General features: G+C 39.2%; 1 protein-coding gene across 1 annotated transcript in view; it reads right to left on the bottom strand.

Annotated features, from left to right (window-relative positions):
- HIBADH (3-hydroxyisobutyrate dehydrogenase) overlaps window positions 1-22,227 on the bottom strand; it is a 109,681-nt gene that overhangs the window by 10,620 nt on the left and 76,834 nt on the right. Inside the window, exons 5-6 of the mRNA XM_019443677.2 lie at window positions 4,668-4,801; window positions 2,301-2,377 (exon numbers count right to left, since the gene is read on the bottom strand). Coding sequence (XP_019299222.1) covers window positions 2,301-2,377; window positions 4,668-4,801 — 211 coding nt within the window. The remainder of the gene's footprint in view (window positions 1-2,300; window positions 2,378-4,667; window positions 4,802-22,227) is intronic.

A 22,227-nucleotide genomic window follows, 5' to 3' on the forward strand; every position in this document is an offset into this window, starting at 1 on the left:
GAATTTATGCTTGCTGATGCCAATTTTCTCTTTCACCTTGCAAAGCTCAATAAATCGTGGTCGCTCTCTATACTCTATTAGAGAACAATCCTGTCACTTTAAACCATGTCTGTAAACCATGGAGAAAAGACAATAGCAGAGGCAATCATTTTTAGGACTTTCAAGCCACTGAGAATCTTTGTCGAGATAAACTAATAAAATCCTAATGTTATGAAAATAAGCAATTCATTAGTATAATCTGAAGCACCAGAAAGTTATAAATGATTACAAGTTAAGTAAAATTAGGGAGTTCCTACTCTGGGTTCATTTTTCATATATGATATATGCAAATATTATATATGTGATAGCAATATACGTATGTAGAGTTTCAGAAAAATTAAACATTTAAAGTTTCATCTTTCTAAACATTATTTTTATCATAGTGGATCAAGACCAATCATAAGGGAAGTTATTGCTTTTCCTCTTAACATTTCTATTTGGAATTCTATCACTTTTCATCTTCTGTTTGATCACAAACTCTCTGTAGTAGTCAATGTACGTATTTCATTGTATATATTTTATTCCATTCACTTGATTCAAGTGACTTTCATACTATTCTTTATTAGCTGGTGTTTGGAGTTAGACTTCTATCAGCACTAACCACACAAAAAGTTCATTTTAGAATAGCAAATGATCATCTGGTAGGAGGTTTGCTAGGAAAATTAGCTGAGGAAGGCCAGAGGATACATCGCTAGGCCTAAGGAATATCTCAAACCAGTGACGCTCAGAGTAAGAAGCAGAATATAAAACAAACTAGCAAAGATGAAGAGGGAAATTTCAGTAGAACATAGCCTAGATTATCTAGGCTTTTGCTTTTCTGTTTTTATTATTATTCATTTATATCCAGAAGAATGAAGATAAAATTCTAAAGATGCATATGCACACTAATGCTCCCATCCTATTGTCAACACCAATTAATTTTGTATGCCATTTTGGCTCCAGAAATTTACATCTTCCTCTTCCGTGAAATTCGTCTAGAGGATGGACATGAAAACGAGTCACTAGTAACAAGTTTTTCATTTATGATTAAGTGACCCATAGCCTAAAACTGGCTACAGTACAGACATACCACTCTGAACAGCTCCCTGTATACTACCAGTTTTATTAAGGCTTTGTACAGATATGCCTTAGCATCTTACAGACATTCAATTTTAAAATGTAAATGGTACAGGATATTGATAAACCAATTAGCACTGATGCAAAGCAAATTCCTCTTTTATCTCAATTACAACATGACAACTTAATAGGTCAAGATAGTTTAACATCTGAGACAAGGGCAATTCAATAAACAACAGCATCTTGATATGGTAATTAAGAGGAAATGTGAATCCATTACTGTGTTTTAAAAAATATCTCAAGCACTTTGGCTCTTTTATTGCTTTTATCAAAAGCTGTGAGATGAAACACTACTCTGATTTGTGATATCCCTGGTAAGCAGTTTGGGGAAATGTGAAGAAAACACCTGAATAAAGCATCTTGCTAATTGAGCATTTTCTAAAGTAAGAAATGTATATTTATTATATTCACGAAATACCGAACATTCAAACAATTAATTAGGTGATTAATCATATGTAACATTCCTAACCCAAAAGATTAAAGGCTAAACTTAAGACATTAACCTTAAGCATTCTAAAAGATGATCCTTATCATAGGAGAAACAAAACTCCTGCATCACTTTCAGCAGAGTATGGATGCATTTTATTTTAATGGAAAGACATATCCTTAATGTAAAGTAACAAAACCACAAGCCAGTTAAAATGAAAGAGTTATGTACATGAGTTGCAGCTTTATGAATGCCATCCAGTTTATCCCAAGACTAAACAACCAAGAGCCCTTGTAGTGAACAGATACATAAAACCAGTCATGTGGTAGCAGAACACTTGAATTCGCCATACATTCAAACGGCGTTTTACAAAAATTTGTCCTACACTGCCAAAGTATGTTTAAATTTTACAGTAAAAGTGCTTCTTGCATTTCAATACAACAGAAGAAATGGAGCTCCCGTATAAAAAGGATAATGTAACTTCGAATATACAGCACAACACATTTTATGGCTATGGCAAAGAATATTCATGCTCTCCAGGGCCCAGTGGTCGTCAAATAAGCAAAGTCTATTAAAGTTCAATAATGAAGTACTTTCAAAATGTTCCCAGATCAACTCGTTCATCTCTCACGGACCCTTTTTTTTTTTTCAACATCAAAAAATCAAATAGAAAAGCTCATAAAAATTGTTAGTACATGAAAATATATATTCGACAAACCTGATTCCAAGATTCATAGCTTCAGCAGTCCCAATCATACTAATGGCTAACAGCATGTTGTTGCAGATCTTTGCAGCCTGAAAATAAATGGAGTACATATTAAATATCTTTATTTTCAAGCTGTAACTCACGGGAAGTTGTTCTTCACCCACCCCACAGGCTTCTTTCTAGAAGAGTGTGTAACTACTGATTCTCTCAAATGGGGAAAGGAACATGGTGCTGCATGCCTCCTCCTGAGTCTGCCAGGCTATCTGGGAGCAGACTGGGGAGTCTCTTCCACTGGGTAAGAAACCTACAGTGGTGCCTGAGCTCCTCCTGTGGGCACAGTCTACAGGGAATACTGACCTGTGTGGCATGACTGCTTTTTCCCCCCAGTTTCACCGAGGTATATTTGACCTACAGCACTGTATAACTTTGGGCCGTACAGCACAATGATCTGACTTACCCATATCATGCAATAATTATTGTAAGTTTAGTTAAAATCCATCATTCCATATAGATACCAAAATATATACGTTTTTTCCTTGTGATGAGAATTCTTAGGATTTGCTCTCTTAACAGCTTTCATATACATCATATGGCAGTGTTAGCTCCGGTCATCATGTTGTACATAACATCTCTAACACGCCTACTCTTCATAGAATGGTGCTTACATTCTAACTGGGGCCATGGAGTAACACACTGAAGATAAACGCAACAAATAAACAAAAACAATTAAGTGGAAAACTGTACGGCCCTAAGACAGAGACAGTGAGAATTCAGAGAAACAAGATCACTGAGGAGAGGAAGTAGAACCTGAAACCACCTCTTGGAAGGCCAGGCAGGAATTTAAATAGGCAAGAGGGAGAAAGGAGAGCATAGGAAAAGGTAAATAGGTAAGAGGGATTAAATATATCAGAGCATGGGAGAACAGTAAGAAAACTGACTCATGCGCCTATGTTTTAAGGAATGGTAAGAAATGTGGTAGTTAAGACTGGGGTAGGAGCTATGAAAGCTAGGGTGGAGAGTTCAAATTTGACACGGCCGGAAACAGGCATCTCTTCCAAGTTTCAGAGTTGGGAAGTGTATGATGATGCAAATATCTTGATGGAGTTGGTTTTGGTTACAGTGTTGGCAGAGCGGCAAACCTGGCATCCAGGCTTTCTAGCAGCACGCAAGGTAGGAGACAACGGGAGAAGACTGGATCAGGTAATGTGAGGAATGGACAAGACTGCCAACAAGGAGAGACAGTGAAGCAAAAATCAGTAGAACTGGAGACTGGATAAGAGAATGGAGACAATAGGTATATCTGAGACAATACTAAAGTCTCGAATAAGATAAAGAGGGTGCCAGCGACCAGGACCAAGCATTAAGAGGAGGGGAGATGGAGGGAGAGTGTGTGTGGTGGTGGTGGTAGGGGGATAACTAGTTTGATTTCTGAGTTCAGGGTTGCCATTCACCTCTATCTGATTAAAGAGTTGATATATTTCTAAATGAAAATATTTGCTTTTCTTTAAAAAAAAAATTAACATTTATTCAGTTTTGAGAGACAGAGAGAGACAGAGCAGGAGCAGGGGAGGGGCAGAGAGAGAGGGAGACACAGAATCCGAAGCAGGCTCCAGGCTCTGAGCTGTCAGCACAGAGCCCGACACAGGGCTGGAACCCACAGACCGTGAGATCATAACCTGAGCCAAAGTCAGACACTTAACCAACTGAGCCACCCAGGTGCCCAGAAAATTATTCGCTTTTCAAGAAAAAGATAAAAGTGCACAGATTACTTCTTCCTGACTATATTACAAACAGAGCTGCAGTACATAATTAGATGGAGGAAAACAGCAACTGAAGACACCATGAGCACTTCCTATAGAAGCACTTTTTTAAAAATTTTTTTTTTTTAACGTTTATTTATTTTTGAGACAGAGAGAGACAGAGCATGAACGGGGGAGGGTCAGAGAGAGGGAGACACAGAATCTGAAACAGGCTCCAGGCTCTGAGCTGTCAGCACAGAGCCCGACGCGGGGCTCGAACTCACGGACCGCTAGATCATGACCTGAGCCGAAGTCGGCCGCTTAACCGACTGAGCCACCCAGGCGCCCCTGGAAGCACTTTTAAGGATGATTTCTGTGGTCAGTAGGATGATGAAATTTGAATGTGAATGATGAAATTTTCAGTATCTTTTTTAATAAGTTAATTGGCTGATGTCTGCTTAATTCCAGCAGGAATGATGGAAAACTAATTTATTCCAAATTAATTTAAGAAAATCTGAGCAAACAAAGAATCCACAGACTGAACAGAGTGGGGTTGGAATAATAGTATGGTCAGGAAAGACAAATGAACCTTAGCCAATTTTATATCATCAAGTCAGGGTCATTAATGTGAAAATGTTACCTGCCCGGTCCCAACAGCTCCACAATACACCACGTTGGAGCCCATGCACCCCAGCAACTCCTGGGCAGCAGCAAATTCATCTTCGACTCCTCCCACCATAAATGTGAGGTTGCTAGACCGAGCAGCTCCCACACCTGAATAGTTTGGGGGTAAAGGGACAGAACAAAAGGAGACATTTCTTCAAGTGTTTAGGTAGATAGTAAAATTAGAGAAAAGCCCCAAAACAAATGAAAACACCTTGCCTCCAAACTGTATTTATGTCAGGCGTATATAAGATACCCTAAATCTCTCCTGGAATGTGTGTGTGCGTGTGTGCATGTGTGTGTGTGTGTGTGTGTATGTATATATACCATATACATATACATATTTTTTTTTTAAGTAAGCTCTACAGCGAATGTGGGGCTTTGACTCATGACCCTGAGGTCATGAGTTGCATGTTCTACTGGCCGAGCTAGCCCCTCTCCTGGAATATTTTAAAAATCAAGTATTGTGGAGTTTAATAATAACCCAAAAGAACACACAGATTCAAACTCTTATTCTCAATTCATCTCAAATATCTGGCATAATCATAGCACGAGACATATGGTAATTTGAAATGTGCATTTTATTATTCACATGCATCTTTTATTCTTTTTTTTACAAGAAAATTATTTTTCTTTTTCTTTTTTTTTTATTATGAAATTTATTGTCAAATTGGTTTCCATACAACACCCAGTGCTCATCCCAACAGGTGCCTTCCTCAATACCCATCACCCACCCCCCCCACCCTCCCACCCCCCATAAACTCTCAGTTTGTTCTCGGTTTTTAGGAGTCTCTTATGTTTTGGCTCCCTCCCTCTCTAACCATTTTTTTTTCTTCCCCTCACCCATGGTTTTCTGTTAAGTTTCTCAGGATCCACACAGGAGTGAAAACATATGGAATCTGTCCTTCTCATGCATCTTTTATTCTAAGAAACCTATTCAAGCAATAGAAAGTATATGAAAAAGGCCCTTGTGCCCTGACCAGCACGAGAAGAGCCAGAGGGATCTGCTATTCTGGGGATTTGGGTGTCTTTAGTCCATTTGCTTGCTCCCCACATGCTATCTACCGATGAGATCTACAAAGAGGAAGACCTGGCTCTTTCTCCCACAAACAAGTAGGCATTTCAGATGGTAAGAGTCTTTTTTTAAGTTAAAGAAAACACTTGCTTATTTAGACCGGTAAATCTGATGTGCACTTCCCAGTATTATTTGATTTTTCTTTTCCCTCCTCCTATACACCGTTTGGGCAATTCATTCCTAGTGATATGAGCAGGGAGAAGAAACGAGCTGTGGCTGGGCTACTCCTTCCTAGCTCTTTAGAAAGGTCTGATGCATGGTCATTGATTGAAATGATTGGTTAGCACACAAAACATGCCCTAGACTTGTCCCTAAAAAAAGGAGGGGAAGCTTCATTCATCTAACGTTTTATCAGCTATAAAAGAAAACCAAGAGTATTATTGCTGCTTTTAGTATTAAAAAAATTTTAATTCATAATTTTCAAGTTGGGTTTTGTTGGTCAAAACCAGGAAAGTGTGTGGAAGAAAGCTAGTACAGTTTTTGCCTTTACACTTGATTTTACAGTATGGCTAGGAATAAAGAAACCATCATTGTCTATTTATCAAATCTGGCCATTAGAATCGATAACTACAAATAATGGCCTACTTTTTAGTTTAATTTAGTCAATGAAATACACCGTTTTTATATATAAAAACCCCAAGTGAAGAGACTCCTCTTTCATTGAAATTGTGAATATTTTGCTATTGCCAAATCAAGCAGCCTTTCTATTACAGTTTATGCTATTTTAACTAGTTATCAAAAGCAAAAGAGGGTCAGCATTATGTTAGCCAAATAACTGTGGAAGAGGAAGTGCCCACATGTTAGGAAAGCCGAGGATACTCACACATAAGGTTAAATTACATTATTTCACAGTATTTTCAGACACACTTCGGAAATGATTATGTACAAAAACCCAATTATAACAAATGCTTTTAATTAGCCAGTCTGTGTCCTTTGAACATTCTGATAATGTTGAAGTTTAAGTGATTGTCACTTTGTTAGTTTCTAATTTACTTCACCAAGATGGTAGATCATTACTCTTTTACAATTATTTTGCTCAATTTCTATAGCCATTTTTATTCAAACCACATAACCATCTTGATTCCTAATCCTGTTGATCTGACCTAGGAAAATTAAGTAGACGATTTAAGTCAAAGCTTACAAACAAATCCAGCACTATCCATCATAGGTCAATAGCTTTGTATCTAGATTACGGATTGCTAAATAGCTTCAGAGAGTCATTTATTAAAGGAAAATTAATGCTGACAATGGTTCTCAGCTGGTTAATCTTTTGACAGGTGTACTTTCTCACTTGTTCAAACACATATTTCAAAAAGAAGAAATAAGTTACTTAAGCACGAGAAGATCACACACAAAAAAGAATAATTCATCTTCTAACTCAGATGTCTGTGGTATTTCTACTCTCATCTCATTGTGGTGGCATAATTACTAGGACTTTTGCATAACCTACATGCCAATGTAAGGGTCTAACCTGGGCAATTCTAAAGCTTTGGCATTCCTTGGGACCAAACCCTGTCTTTCCTTACGTATTCCGTTAAGCGTGTGACACTATGAAGCCTAGTCCCATCGTGAAGGCAAAAAATTAAGACCTAAGTAGTCCTAAAATAAACGTAACCATTTTAAGCTTAGGAAATAATATCTAGGAAGGTGGAACTCTAAAGGATGTAAGACATCCTACAGATTTCAGAAGACACTGTACAGCGTTTGAGGTCTATCAATAATAAACAATAAATTTATTACAGTGCCATGCCATTTTAATTCAAATCCACTTCCCCGAATAGGAAAACATAGAACTCAGGCAGTTTCTAGAATACCGGGAGAGGGATTTATTTTAACCCTACATTTTACTAATTATGTATACAAAATCAAAACATATCCTGTGCTTAATTCTATTACAGCATTTATAACACCTTATTACAATGTTTGATTTTCTTACCTGATGCCTCCATTACACTACAAGCTCCCACAAGATCAGCACTGAGGTCTTGTTTCTGTCAGCATTCCCATTATCTACCACAGTGCATGATACATTCAATAGATGGCTGTTTGATAAATAAATTCATAAGAAATTCATACAAATTCATAGAAAGAGTAATTCGTAAGTTCATAGAAAGAGTAAAAATCTGGAGATGGAATATGTGGTTTAGGGGATGTAGCATTCACTGGCTGTGTGATTCTCAGCATATAACGTGGGAAAAGCATTAATAACTTCTTTACAGAGTGGCTGTGAATATATGAACACATATATGCTGTAAAATATGACATGCTACTTAGATGTCAGGCCTCACTACTTTATGCCGTGGGTTTGTGGAGTGGGAGTTTTATCTTTACCTACATGATACCTCAAGTCCTTTCCTATCTGGTCGTCTTAGTCGCTGTCTTCTCTAGGAGAATTTTAGCCTCTCTGGCTAAACACGAGTGGGTTTGGACGACACCTATGAACACTGGAAGGAGGCCGGCCCAGGTTAGGAAGTACTAAAGTGGTCCATGGACAGTGATGTTAAAATTACAGCGCAGACCTCTAGTAAAACCTTTCAGCGGCAGCAGGGTATATGGGAAGGTGACAAGAATGCCGCATTTGTTTCACTCGTTCAACAAAACTGAGAACCTATTAAGAATCAGGTCCTGGGGCGCCTGGGTGGCTCAGTCGGTTAAGTGTCCGACTTCAGCTCAGGTCATGACCTTGTGGTTCACGAGTTCGAGCCCCGCGTCGGGCTCTGTGCTGACAGCTCGGAGCCTGGAGCCTGCTTCCGATTCTGTGTCTCCCTCTCTCTCTGACCCTCCCCCCATTCACGTTCTGTCTCTCTCTGTCTCAAAAATAAATAAATGTTAAAAAAAAAAAAAGAATCAGGTCCTGTGATAAGTCCTAGAATTACACATGAGTGTATGCATACACATGAGTGTATGTGACCTTGCTCCTAAGAATTTACACCCTTGTGATCCAGCCACTTGTCTCCTCACCCATCACTGCCACCCTAGACTGAGCCATCATCATGTCTCACTGGGTTACTGCAACAGCCTCCCACTTGCTCTCCCTTCGGCTCTTGCCTCCATAGTCTACCCTCCATAAAGCAGCCAGAGGGAACCATTTTTTTTTTTAATGTTTATTTATTTTGAGAGAGAGAAACAGTGCGTGCGCATGCAAGTGGGGAAGGGGCAGAGAGACAGAGAGGGAGAGAGAGAATCCCAAGCAGGCCTCGTGCTGTCAGCACACAGTCTGATGCAAGGATCGATCTCACGAACTGTGAGATCATGACCCGAGCCGAAATCCAGAGCTGGATGCTTAACCAACTGAGCCACCCAGGTGCCCCCAAGGGAACCTTTTAAAACATAAGTCTAGTTCACGTTTCTTTCCTACTCTCAAGCCTCCTAATGCTTCCCATCACTCTCGGTATAAAATTCAAAGTCCTACAAAGCCCTACAAGGCCCTCTATGATGCAGCCCTTGGCCACCTCTTCCATCTCATCTCATACCATTGTCTACATCGCTCAGTGCTTTCCCACCATCCTGAACTCCTACTGTTCCTGAAACAAGTCAAATACATTCCCATCTCAAAGACTTGCACTTTGCCTAAAATGCTCTTCCCCTAGATATTCGTCACTTGTTTCCTTCACCGCATCCAGATTTTTTTCTCAAAATTTACCTCTTCAGAGAGGCCTTACCTGACCACTTAATCTGACAATCAAAAAAGGCACCCCACCATTCTCGATCCCCTTTTCTGCTTTAATTTCATTCACACTATTTATTACCACCTATTTATTTTAACTCTTCTATTTATCTGGTTTGGGTCCATATTCCCCACATGAACATTGGCTCCATGAGGGCAGTAGCTCTACTGGCTTATTCACCCCATATGCACGGTGTCTGGTCCATCACCAAACACAGCATTTGTTCAAAAAGACAGACAGGAGGAGGCAATGACAGAGGGGAGAGCAAGGAAACAACTGAGCGCAGTACTGGGTGGTAACTGTTCTCCCAGAGACACAGAAGAGGCTAACGACTACAGACCAAGCAGCTGCCATTCTAGCAAGTCATTAAATGCTCCTAAGTTGTTTCATCTAGAAAGGGAGATGATGAGATAAATTATCACTGAATTGCTTTTAAGCTTTTGAAATTCCATCATTTGAACTTGCCAAGTTCACAAAATATCTACCCTCCCACCACATTTATCATGTTAATGCATAAAACCAAGGCACGTGTCATTTTCTACGATATATGAATGGTTCCGAATTAGAAAATGAGTTTTCTCGTGTAACCACATTAAATCTAATAAGCCTACATATTTGTGGTTGTCTTTAATGCTTTTATCTGACACTTTCCTGTGATGATGCCTCTTTCCTGTGATGATGCCCCTAGTGCTTTTTTCCCATGACTCCAGAATCAGAAAGACTGAACTCATCTGTACAGATGAAAAGGCAAAGGCCCAAACCATTCAAAATAGGTGCCCGGACCACCCTGTTTTTAAAGGCACAGGCGTCTACCACTTCTCTTGGGAACTGCTTTAATTTCGATCAACCTTAGAGCGGAGAAACACTTTAAATCTAATCAAAGTCTCAAAGTCAGCCTCTCTTTTTCTCTCTCTCAAAGGCATCACAGGAAGTCTCCATTATCTAAACTATCTTCTTTCTTTCCTTCCACTCCTACTTATGGTTGACATAAAAAAAATCTGACTGCTGGAGATCCATTTGTCTGTGGGGAACAAGAGGAAACCCTGGGGAATAAGAGGAAACAATCCTTGTCCTCAAGGAGTTTGAAACCTAGTGTTTGTGGTGGTGGAGGTGAGTGTGTACGTGTATATGGAGATGGGAGAAGAGAGAAGGCAAACAGACAATTATAAATAGTAAAAGACAGATGCATACTACAGGAGAGGTCTACACATAGGCACGTGGAGGTGCAAAGAAGAAAAGTATCATCAGCAATTAACTGTTCGGTGCCTTTAACAATTTCCTCCAACCCATGGGCTTAGGAGAATATTTGAAATACAACTATTCCAGAAAGTCCAGAATATAAGGTCACAGTAGGTATGAAACACCGTCTTTGCCCTCAAGAGGTCTAAACCATAATTCGGGAAAAGAGACATATACTCAGAAATAAATGCCAAAAGGTAGCATCATATACCAAGTGTCATGGACAAGGACAATCGCCACCAAATCCTGATTCCCTCTTTTCTTCCATTTTTTGACCTCCGTCATTGAAAGAATAATGAGTTCTCAGAAAGAGAAAGGGTAGAAAAAGAAACAAATTGTTCTCAAAGAGTAACGGTCTTGCCATCAACTGTGGGTAGGCTTTGAAAGCTTTGATAAGAATATAGGTATTCTGAATCTGTTTGCAAATCAAACAGAGCAGTTTAAAACATGAGCTGAGCAAATAATTTTGTATGTTTTATACACGGACACTGAGTTCTGCCTACTATCTAATTAAATACACACACATAAAAGCCTATCTCTCTTCACAACCAATGTGAGTTTGCTTATTAGAAGAAAACAATCAGAAAACTGAGGATCAGAATTAAGAACAAATACAAAAATGAAACCATAAGATTTCACAATAAATTTCAAATATGGGTCTGAGTATCTTCGAGGTCTTGGCAAACACTATTTGGGAGAGGAATAAAGGAGCCTCATCGAGTTACGTGTTTTAAAAAATTCACATTTGGAACTTCAATCAGGAGACAGTAAGTGAAACAATAGATGATGTTCGTCACATTTTCACAACAAAAGCAGTAGTAATTTTTTCAAAGTAATTCAATTCTTGTTTTTTATCTCTTTCTAATCTTAGCCCACCTGCAACAGAGCTCATTAACAACAACCACCTCAGTCTAATATTTACGTTTATCTGTGTCCCAATGTCTGGCAGTTTTGTTATGAGAACCAAAACAGGCTTAAGTTTCAAATTATGCATCAACATGAACATAACCAGCAGCTGAAGACATTATTCACTATCACTCAGCATTTCTACATAGCGCCTCACTGTTGTTTTCTGCTAAAAGTTCTTCTTTCTGAAATATTCGCATGTTCGTGTTCACCAAAAAGAAGAATTACATAACTTACTGTATCTGTCCTGAGTCCTGGGAAGCAATGAACTTTCTCTTTTTTGTCCTTAAATGGTTTCTGATTTTTTGAAGTTTTACTTTTCTTGTCAATGGACTCTAACTGGACTCTTCTCTGGTTTCCTATCTACTCCCTGCAACAAAAACCATCATGCTATGTGTACTGAACTATTTACAGTAGCTGGAATGTGCAATGATTTTTTTCCTTTTATGCATCCACATCTTTCCTAGGTGACTCCCTTGTATGAGATTCCCTTGCCTCCCTTTGCCTGGCTAACTCCTGTTTATCTTTCAAGACTCAACTCATGTGCACTCTAAGGAGCAATGCATGACCATAATCCCCTTTCTCTATTTTTTAATAACATTTCTAGTGATGTTTGTAATAAAGCATGTATACTACTCTCATCAGTGATTTTTCTGGTATGTCTTGTAAGGATTCTTATGGGCAAGCGCTGTTTGAATCTTAGCACCCAGCATATATCACATGTGTGATAAATGTTCATTGTCTGTTTAGGAGGTAGGCAGAGAAGAAATCAATGGCTACTAAAATAACCAAGAATACTAATTAAGACTAAGTAAGACAATGTTCTCTAGCTTATCAAAAAAGCTCAACTTTGGAGAACTGTTCTCTACATGTGGCAATGGTACGTTCACTTACTGCTGCACAAACGTGCAGAAGCATAATAAGTGCACATGTATACACACATTATTAGGAAGGCACAAAAAAACTGAAGAGCATGTATTCTGAGTTAAGAGACCTGGACCGAGGTCACAATTGAAGGCTGCCCCACTTGGAGAAGTTAGAACACCTCTCAATCTTGGTTCCTCCATCTGAAATTGCTGATAAAACCACCTGCCATACTTACCTTGAAGCTCAAATGGAAGAATACTTTGGAAAGGTATTTTACACGGTTATCACACAAATGCTATAAAAATTTTAAATATAACAACAAGTAAATCTACTCAGCTTGAATACCGCGAGGTCTTTGGCCTAAACAGCAAAGAAGTGAAATTTGGAATTTAGCCTTACTGAGAAGCTGAACCAAGGATTATGATAGAAAGTCCATTACTCAAGTGCTGATAACTTAGAATAACCATTTACAAGTCACAAATAAGGAGATCATTTTCAATTCTAGAACTACCAGAAAGAGGCCGTCAAATCTAGAGAGGGAAGAAATCTAAAAAAGTACATTCAAATCATATTTGTTTATGATACTGCAAAAATCCTGCCACCAAGGCGCTCTCATTGATATATAGCAAAACACAGTAAATCACTTAATTTACTCAAAAGAACTTAAATGTTTTAACCAGTCTGCCATCAAAAGAGATCAAGAAGAGGACCAATGGGACTTGGGCTGCAATGTGAGCCGTCTTTAAAATGCAATTGTTCTAATCATTTTCTACAGATGCAGCCTCACAAGGGGCTGCTGTCACAGGGACCATTTACGACTTGTTATGGTGTCTCTATTGTTTACCAGCGACATTCGCTGAAAAAGGCGACAGCTGGGACAGAAAGCTGCTACTCAACGAACAATATAATCCCGTGAAAGTAATCAACAAATTTAAGGGTGTTAATTAACTTTACACTTTATCATGTTCAATTAGTTGTCCTTTCTAGAAAAGATTGCCGTGCACAATCAGTTTAGAGCGTGCCATGTTTGATTTGTAAGTGATCACTGTTTCTGTTTCAGAGTCCATGTCAGATGTTCTCTTGGGTTTTGGTGACACAGATGAATGGCTCTGCACATGTTAGGGGGTGATCTGGTTTAACATAAGCCAGCATAACATAACCCCTTGTTAACACTATTTCTGGCATCATCCATGCTGGAAACAGAAAAGCAAAAACACTCTCAACACTATTCTAGAGTCAGATAAACAAAGTTTAGTTTTTCCTGAAATAAACACAGACACAAATACATGGGAGAAATAAGCAATTTTTCATCATTATTTTTCAAAGTAAGACTTGTCTTTCAGGGGCATGTTTGGGATCATTTCCTCCCAGCAAGATCTCGAAGCTCTGCTGCATTATGCACAAAGCGCCACCGTGTCCTCGTGCTTTACATAATGCAGATAGCCTTTTCCGTGGCAGGTGAACAAATGCTACAGATGTGTCATTAAGTACTGGCCTGGTGTCAAATTCTAGAATGTGACTTTGAAATCTAGAAGCTATATTTTACAAGTGTGGGAAATCTGCAGTAAAGTGTATTAATCTATGAATACAAGGTGCCTTTTCTCTTACTTTTAATGCACCTGTCCCTACTTGCTAACAGGACACGGGAAAGCTCATGATGGAGTGACGATACATTCAATATCGCATGGTAATGAAAGTCACTGAGGTTTCTCCGTATTGATGGAGCTTTGCACCAAAGTATTTCAAAAGTCACTGGTGAGGTGAACAAAACGCAAAACTGAGGTGTGGCAGCAGGTGTCTATCTTTAAGAAAATAAAGCAAGGGACGTGCATCTAGCTCCTAAAGACAAAAAACAAAAACAAAACATCTACACAGGATTTTGAAACATCTTCATAAAGCTATACCTTGTTCTTCTAAGACTAGCTGTTTCCTGCATAATATAAATGAAACACGTATAAATAAACCACAGCTGGTTAGCTAGTGACAGCATGCGTAAGGACAAAGCTGAACTTCTTCAAAATAGAAAAGTTGTTAACTCTGAAAGCTAATAATGTCCTAAGTTAAATATTAAAGAAGGAAATTATAGGCTATATCTGAAACAGCTGAAACCACAATACACAGCAGCAGAAAACATTAGTTTTCTGCAGAAGATCTGCAGGGAGAAGGGAAGCGGTCGATAGATCCTTAAATTGGAAGCAATAGCCGTTCTTCTATCCCAAGTTGGCAGCTGCTACATTTGCAGGCCTGGTTCATTATTTACCCATAATGACCATCAAGCTGCAGTCAAAGTCAGATCACAACAACTGTCAGCAGCTCTTTTAATTAGCCTTGTTTGAATTCAGATAAATATCACAATAGACCTGCTTATGCTGAAAGAGCAACAGAACGTTCCGCATGGAGTTGGGCTGGCTTGAGAAGGACCAGTGAGTGCAGTACGGAAGCCATCAGACAGAAACAGTGGGGTTTTTAAAGGGTGGGGTAAACAGAACAAAATGGTTTGCTTTCATTTTGAAAATCGCTGTAAAAACCAGCTCCCCGACATTCACCCCAGATGAAGACGGTGCACGGTGTTGGAGCGCAATGAAACTCTGGGCTTCTGAAAGCTTGATGCCTGGTGTCCAAGGAGAAAGTTAACTTAATGCCTTTGGAGAATGTGATTTAAAAAACTCCATTTTGTAGACAATGTATCTTTCAGCTTTCAAAATCATTTCTAAAAGCCAAGTAAAAAAGTCTGTTCGTTAGATAAGCTCGTAACTTTCATGTCCTTCTATTTTACCTTCTTTAGGAGTTGCGTAATTTGCAACATTTTTCTCTGACAGGAATCTGCTATTTTCTATCCACTCCTTGCATTCAGCATTAACAGTCACAAAGTAAAACAAGGCCAACAACCAAATTCTGCGTAATTCAACGGCTGCCATATCCCACACCACTACTCTGGGGTTGTCTCCCTCCAGCCTGCTTGAGAGGAAAAACAAGCGCCAAGATCAGCTGCCCTCTATTTACAGAGGGCTGACTGTCCGCATAGACTATATACTGTTGCAACTTTGGGGGTAGGTAAAAAGAAGTGATGGCCGATAGAGAAGGAGGGTAGAGAATAAGAAGGAGTAAGAAAAGGCAAGATGATAACCTCACAGCAAACTGGAGTAAACTGCAGATAGCAAGAAACTAAAGAGAAGCTAAAAAGCTCCACTCAACTAACAAGGAATTATTATCTCTGGGAACCACGCGGGAGTCCCTGTGAGAATCTGGACTCTTGAATTGTGGAGTGGGCATCGTTGAAGAAGTGGCACTTCTAAATGTAAGCTGGACTTAGTCCGCTCTCATTTTTTCTAAGCCCTCAGCTATTACATATCTTTGTGCAACCATTTCTGATGCTGCACAACATAACATTAAGGAAAAGTAACTAGATTTGCATAAGGATCAAGGACATGTTGCTGTTTACACAGGGTTTGGACCTATTTCCTTATTGCGTAGGAAAACACTCCTATAGGAAGTAATAAAGACTCATTATATTTGTGGTCGACTTCAAGTACTAAAACCTGCATAATAAAACTCTTACAAAGTGTTGTGAGACCAAATATGTGATAAAGGCAACTACTGAATGTTGACAGTATAAGCAGGGAGAACTCTTCATCTGGTTTCATGAGAACGAATCATAGCAAAAAGGAATATTTCTTGCCCCTTGTTTTTTAAATAAAAAATAAGCCATGTGCATCACCCTATCATAGATGACGGCCTTCCCTCCTTACCCTTTAATACATCCTATCTCCTGTCTACATGAACAGCCAATGGTTGTAACTTGTTCAGTGTGTCAAGTACAAAGACAACAGTCAACCTGCCATTCCAAGTCTAGACTCAGGCTCAATATATATGAATCAGAATTTATTGTGTAAGAATACCAAAGAAAACTTCATACCCATTACGATGACTACTCTAAAGCAAAACCAATCATATAACAAGTATTGGCGAGAATGTGAGAAATTAGAATGCTTGAGCACTGCTGCTGGGAATATAAAATGATGCAGCTTCTATGGAAAACAGTATGGTAGCTCCTCAAAAAAATAAAAATAGAATCATCATATGGTCTAGCAATTCCATTTCTGGATATATATATCCCAAAGAACTAAAAGCAGGGTCTTGAAGAGATATTTATATACCAATTTTCATAGCCACAATATTCACAACAGCCAAAAGGTAGACACAATCCAAATGTCCATCAAAGGATGAATGGGTAAACAAAGTGTGGTGTATACATAGAATGGGGTATTATTCAGCCTTAAAAAGGAAAGACATTCTCACACATGCTAAACGTGGATGAACCTTGAGGACATCATGCTAAGTGACACAAGCCAGTCAAAAAAGGACAAATACTGCACGATTCCATTTATATGAGGTACCCAGATGGTCAAATTCACATAAAGACAGAAAGTTGGGGCTCCTGGGTGGCTCAGTCAGTAGAGGATGTGACTCTTGATTTCACCTCAGATCATGATCCCAAGGTCATGAGATCAAGTCTTGCACTGGACTCCATGTGGAACATGAAGCCTGCTTAGAATTCTCTCTCTCTCTCTCTCTCCCCCTCTTTCTCTAAGATGAAATAGAAAAAAAATTAAAAAATTAAAATTAGAAAGTAAAATAGTGATTGTCAGGGGCTGGGGGGAGAGAGAAATATGGAGTTGCTATCTAATGAGTACATAATTTCAGTTTTGCAAGATAAAAAGAGCTCCGGAGATAGATGGTCGTTAATTGTTGCACAAAAAAATGTGAATGTACTTAATACTACTGAACTGTATACTAAAAATGGTTAAGATGGTAACTTTTTTTACTGTTTATTTATTTACTTTGAGAGAGAGAGAATGTGCACACATGTGTGCAAGTTGGGGCAGGGGCAGAGAGAAAAGGAGAGAATCCCAAATAAGCTCCGTGCTGTCAGCACAGAGCCTGACGTGGGGCTCGAACTCACAAACCATGAGATCATGACCTGAGCCTAAGGTGGACACTTAGCCAATTGAGCCACCCAGGCACCCCTAATTATAATGATTTTTATGAACCCTTAATGTAGTTATCTAGAGAAAACTGAGGAAAGCCATACTAGTCTTATAACCTCCGTTTAAAAAATAATAGTTCATAGGGGCGCCTGGGTGGCGCAGTCGGTTAAGCGTCCGACTTCAGCCAGGTCACGATCTCGCAGTCCGTGAGTTCAAGCCCCGCGTCAGGCTCTGGGCTGATGGCTCGGAGCCTGGAGCCTGTTTCCGATTCTGTGTCTCCCTCTCTCTCTGCCCCTCCCCCGTTCATGCTCTGTCTCTCTCTGTCCCAAAAATAAATAAAAAACGTTGAAAAAAAAAAAATTTTTAAAAAGAAAAAAAAAGAAAAAAAAAAATAACAGTTCATAGACAATAAGCAAATATACCCAGTTTAGGCAAACAGGTAAAATTAAGATCCTCCAATTTCCAATAGTATGCTCACTGCACTAGGCCAGGTTGCTTCCCCAAAGACAGGAAGGATGCACAAATTCTGCTGACAGATCATCTAGGAGTTAAGTTGAAAAAAAACATGAGACTAAACAAAGCACAAGACCTACAATCAAGAATTGGTTAAACCAAAAGCTTAGGCTAACAAAAGAAGCAAATGATGATAAACCCATAACAAATGGTATTTAAACTTAAGCCACAAACATGGTAGTAGCAAAAAAACCCCAACATGTTATATGTGCCACATACACACATGCCAACATTCACAAAAATGAGACACCGCCTAGGGTCCTGGCACCGGTTGGGGTGAAAGGTGGGAGTATAAAATGAGAGGATGTAAAGCGAAGTGAAACGGCTCAAAGATATAAGAGAAGGCAATAATCCCAAGATAATACTTGGGAACAAAGTGAGGGCTGCTGGTCTGCCTAATTACGAAGCCAAATTTAGGCCAAGAGGCTACGGTTATTTAATTTCCTCTTTCCCTTACAGGCATGAGAAATGGTGGTGCCTTTGTCTGAACTGCAGAATGTCACAATTCAAGGTAGACCAACCACAAAAAGGCAGCCCCTTGCATATACGCAAATCAGAAAAAGGCTCTACCCTAAGCAGGCAAGTAGCCTCGAGGAGGTAAGAAGACCAAGTCTGACATATGGAAGTCAAGCTGAATTTCACCCTCAATTCAGGTCTCTTCAGAGAGGCATGGCCTGCACAGGTGAACACAGTAGACCTCAGTTCAAGCTCCGGTTCTGACACGAACAGTATTATTTTGTGCAAATCAGTGGCTTGGAGCCTCAGTGCCATCACCTAGAAAATAAATCTCATCTCCAATTCCACTCATTGGTAAATCAATACATTTATCTCAGCTAATTCATATATCCATTCCACCTTCCTGAACTCCTACTACAGCACACAGCACCAGGCCAGGCACTACAAGGCAGCACTGTAATAGTCTCTAGGCTCAAAAATCTCCCAAACCAAGACAAAACAAACAAAATACACCGATCTAATGAGCTCCACATGTTCCAACAACTTCTATCTTCCCATTCTCTCCTCACGCAGACCCCAAACTGGTTCTTCCTCCTGCATTTCCTATCTCAGTTAAGATAGTAATTACTATTATCCACAGACACTACAAATCCCGTGGCGGCGTTTCTCAAGGTCAGTTCCCCAGAATATGACTGCCACAAGATGTCTGACTTCGGCTTAGGTCATGATCTCACGGTTCATGGGTTTGAGCCCCCCATTGGGTTCTGTGCAGACAGCTAAGAGCCTGGAGCCTGCTTCAGATTCTGTGTCTCCTTTTCTCTCTGCCCCTCCCCTGCTCTGTCTCTATCAAAAAATGAATAAACATTTAAAAATTTTCCTAAAAAGGTGAATTTGCTTACATTTATTATGATTAGACATATTTCTAGCACATTTTTGGTATTTACTTTCATTTTCCCTTGAATTTATTTTTCCTCCTCCCTTACCTTCTGCTGAACTAAGTTTTCTAAGTTCCTTTTCATTTTCCTGTGGGCTTTGGAATCTATCGATCACTTTTCTATTCTTCTAAATGATAATCCTTAAAAACTTTAAACATATATCACTAACTATAAATTCCTCCAGTAACATCTAAGGTTTTTCAGGATTCCATTCTCCTCTCAAACATGATGTGAACCTTAACATGCGTTAAGCCACAGGATACCACGCGACTCCCCCTACACTGTAAATCTTATTGTCCAGAGTTTTAGTTTTATCTTTTTTTTAAACACACAAAACAGGTTTTTTAAATAGTCAGTACTTAAAGTTTTTAATTTTATTTTAAAAATAATTTTGTGCTCATGATTATTTCTGATATTCTTTGCCTTTCTCCTTAGATTGAATCTTTCTCCTCACTAAAGTATATCATTTAATAATTCCTCAGGTAGGGTTATTTTTTAACTATCTTTTATGTGTGTAGAATTTCAGGATGCAAGCTCATTGTAAATGGAGAAATTTTGTTTACTCCCTACCCCCTACCCTAGCCATCTGTGCTCACTTCTCCCTGTATATGATTTTACAGTTGTCTATTCTGGCTTCCCGGGCCCCAGTTTAGGATCGGTTCTTACAGTGGCTGGGGGTTCGGTGCCCACTCTTAAGGGATTTTAGGGAAGCCACAGATCCAGACATGGAGCCAACAGATGGCTTGGTTCAGGGCTTGGTCTTAACCACTGTAATGTCTTTCCATGTCCTAGGTTCAAAGCTTACTAAAAACCGTAGCCCTGGGCCATGGTCAGCTGGGGATTTGAGCTTCACAGTCTGCCAGCTGTGTGCCTGGGACCAGCCCCCATTACTCACATGGAGTACTTTTTACCCCGGAACAGAACTCCCAGCCACTACTGGACCCACAGCTTAGCTAGCTGATGGCTTTAGTATCACTCAATGTACTATATTTCCACTCTGGTTTTGGTCCACGGAGACAGGTGTCTTACCTTGGAGCACAACTGTGTCCTATTTATTTTCTTATGTATTCGATTGCTATATTCTATGATTTTCATGCACTTAGAACAGAAAAGGTGCATCAAAACATGAATTTACTATCTTAACAGAACATATTTTTCTCCAATTTTTCTTTTCTTTCCATATCCAGCTATTGGCTCTGGTTGTGGCTCTGCTCGTCCTTCACCTAAAAGATTGCAATACCTTGGTTGGTTCTCCTCTCTCTGCACACTCTCCCTTGAACCCAATTCTCACCAAGGCCATGAAAACCATTCATCTTATCTGTCTCCTTGAAATCTTTCAAGATCTCCATCTTACCCCAAGATTAGAAGTTTTTCAGCATGGTATGCAAGGTTCTTCCAAGCTTGATCTCAGCTCGCCTTTCTAGATTAATTTCTCAGCCCCTGACACCCAACACCTGGCACTCTAGCCAAATAAGATGACCCCTTCTTTTCCCCACATGCAAAAGATGAACTTCATCTTTCTTGCTTTCCTACACTCATGCTGTGTCTTTCTGGTATGCTTATCCACATTTACTCCCTACTCCAGCACCCATCTCAGGCTCTGCTTAGCTAGTAAAAATCCACTTATTCTTCAAAAATTCGGCTCAAATGTCATTTCCAACCTCCATCCCACATTCTGTGCATCCTCCATACACATTTTATCTGTATCCCTGTTACTGATCACATCACTATCATAGTTGTTTACCTGTTTGCTTCCCCTAGACCCTGAGTTCATTGCATAATAGCCATATAATAAATTGATAGTAAGAAATTTCCAGCAAAAAGAGAAGTAGAGGAAGTCTAATAGTGTAGAAAACGATGAATAGCATTTTGTTAAAAAATTTTTTTCCTGATTTGTTAATGAAAACAGAGGGTGCAGAAAATCAGAGAAATCTGTACAGTATGACTTACAAAATTCTATATAAAGAACTTCTACAACTCAACACCAAAAAACCAAATACCCCAATTTAAAAATTGGCAGAGGACCTGAAAAGACATTTTCCAAAGACAAAATACAGACAGCCAACAGACACATAAAAAGATGCTCAACATCACTAATCACCAGGCAAAAGCAAATCAGAACCACAATGAGTTATCACCTTACACTTGGTTGAACGGCTAAAATAAAAAAGATAAGAAATAAGTATGGGTGAGGATGTGGAGAAAAAGGAACCCTCATGCACTGTTGGTAGGAATGTAAATTGGTGTAGCCACTGTGGAAAACGTATGGAGATTCATCAAAAAGTTTAAAAAAAGAAATACCAATATGATCCAACAATTCCACTACTGTGTATTTAACCAAAGAAAATGAACACACACATCTGAAAAGGTATAGACACCTCTACGTTTACTGCAGCATTATTTACAATAGCCAAGACAGGGAAGCAGCTAAGTGTCCACTGATAGACAAATGGATAAAGGAGATATGTGTGTGTGTGTGTGTGTGTGTGTGTGTGTGTATTTACATACACACACACACACCCACACACAATATGGAATATTATGAAGCCATTAAAAAAGTCCAGATCTTACAACTTGGGACAACAGGGATGGACCAAAAAAGTATTATGCTAAGTGAAATACATCAGACACAGAAAGACTAATACCATATGATTTCATTCATATGTGGGAACTAAAAAACAAATGAATAAACAAAAAGCACAATGAGACCTATAAATACAGAGGACAGACTGACGATTGCCAAGGGAGTGGGTGGTGGTAGGGAGAAATCATACAATATTTTATCCTTTTATGTCTGGCTTATTTCACTTAGCATAACATCCTCAAGGTTCATCCATGTTATAGCATGTATCAGAATTTCACTCCATCTTAAGTCTGAATAACTTTTGAT

The sequence above is a fragment of the Panthera pardus genome, unplaced genomic scaffold (genome assembly GCF_024362965.1).
Source record: "Panthera pardus isolate Hobbes unplaced genomic scaffold, ASM2436296v1 HiC_scaffold_8, whole genome shotgun sequence".
In the NCBI taxonomy this organism is placed as follows: Eukaryota; Metazoa; Chordata; class Mammalia; order Carnivora; family Felidae; genus Panthera; species Panthera pardus.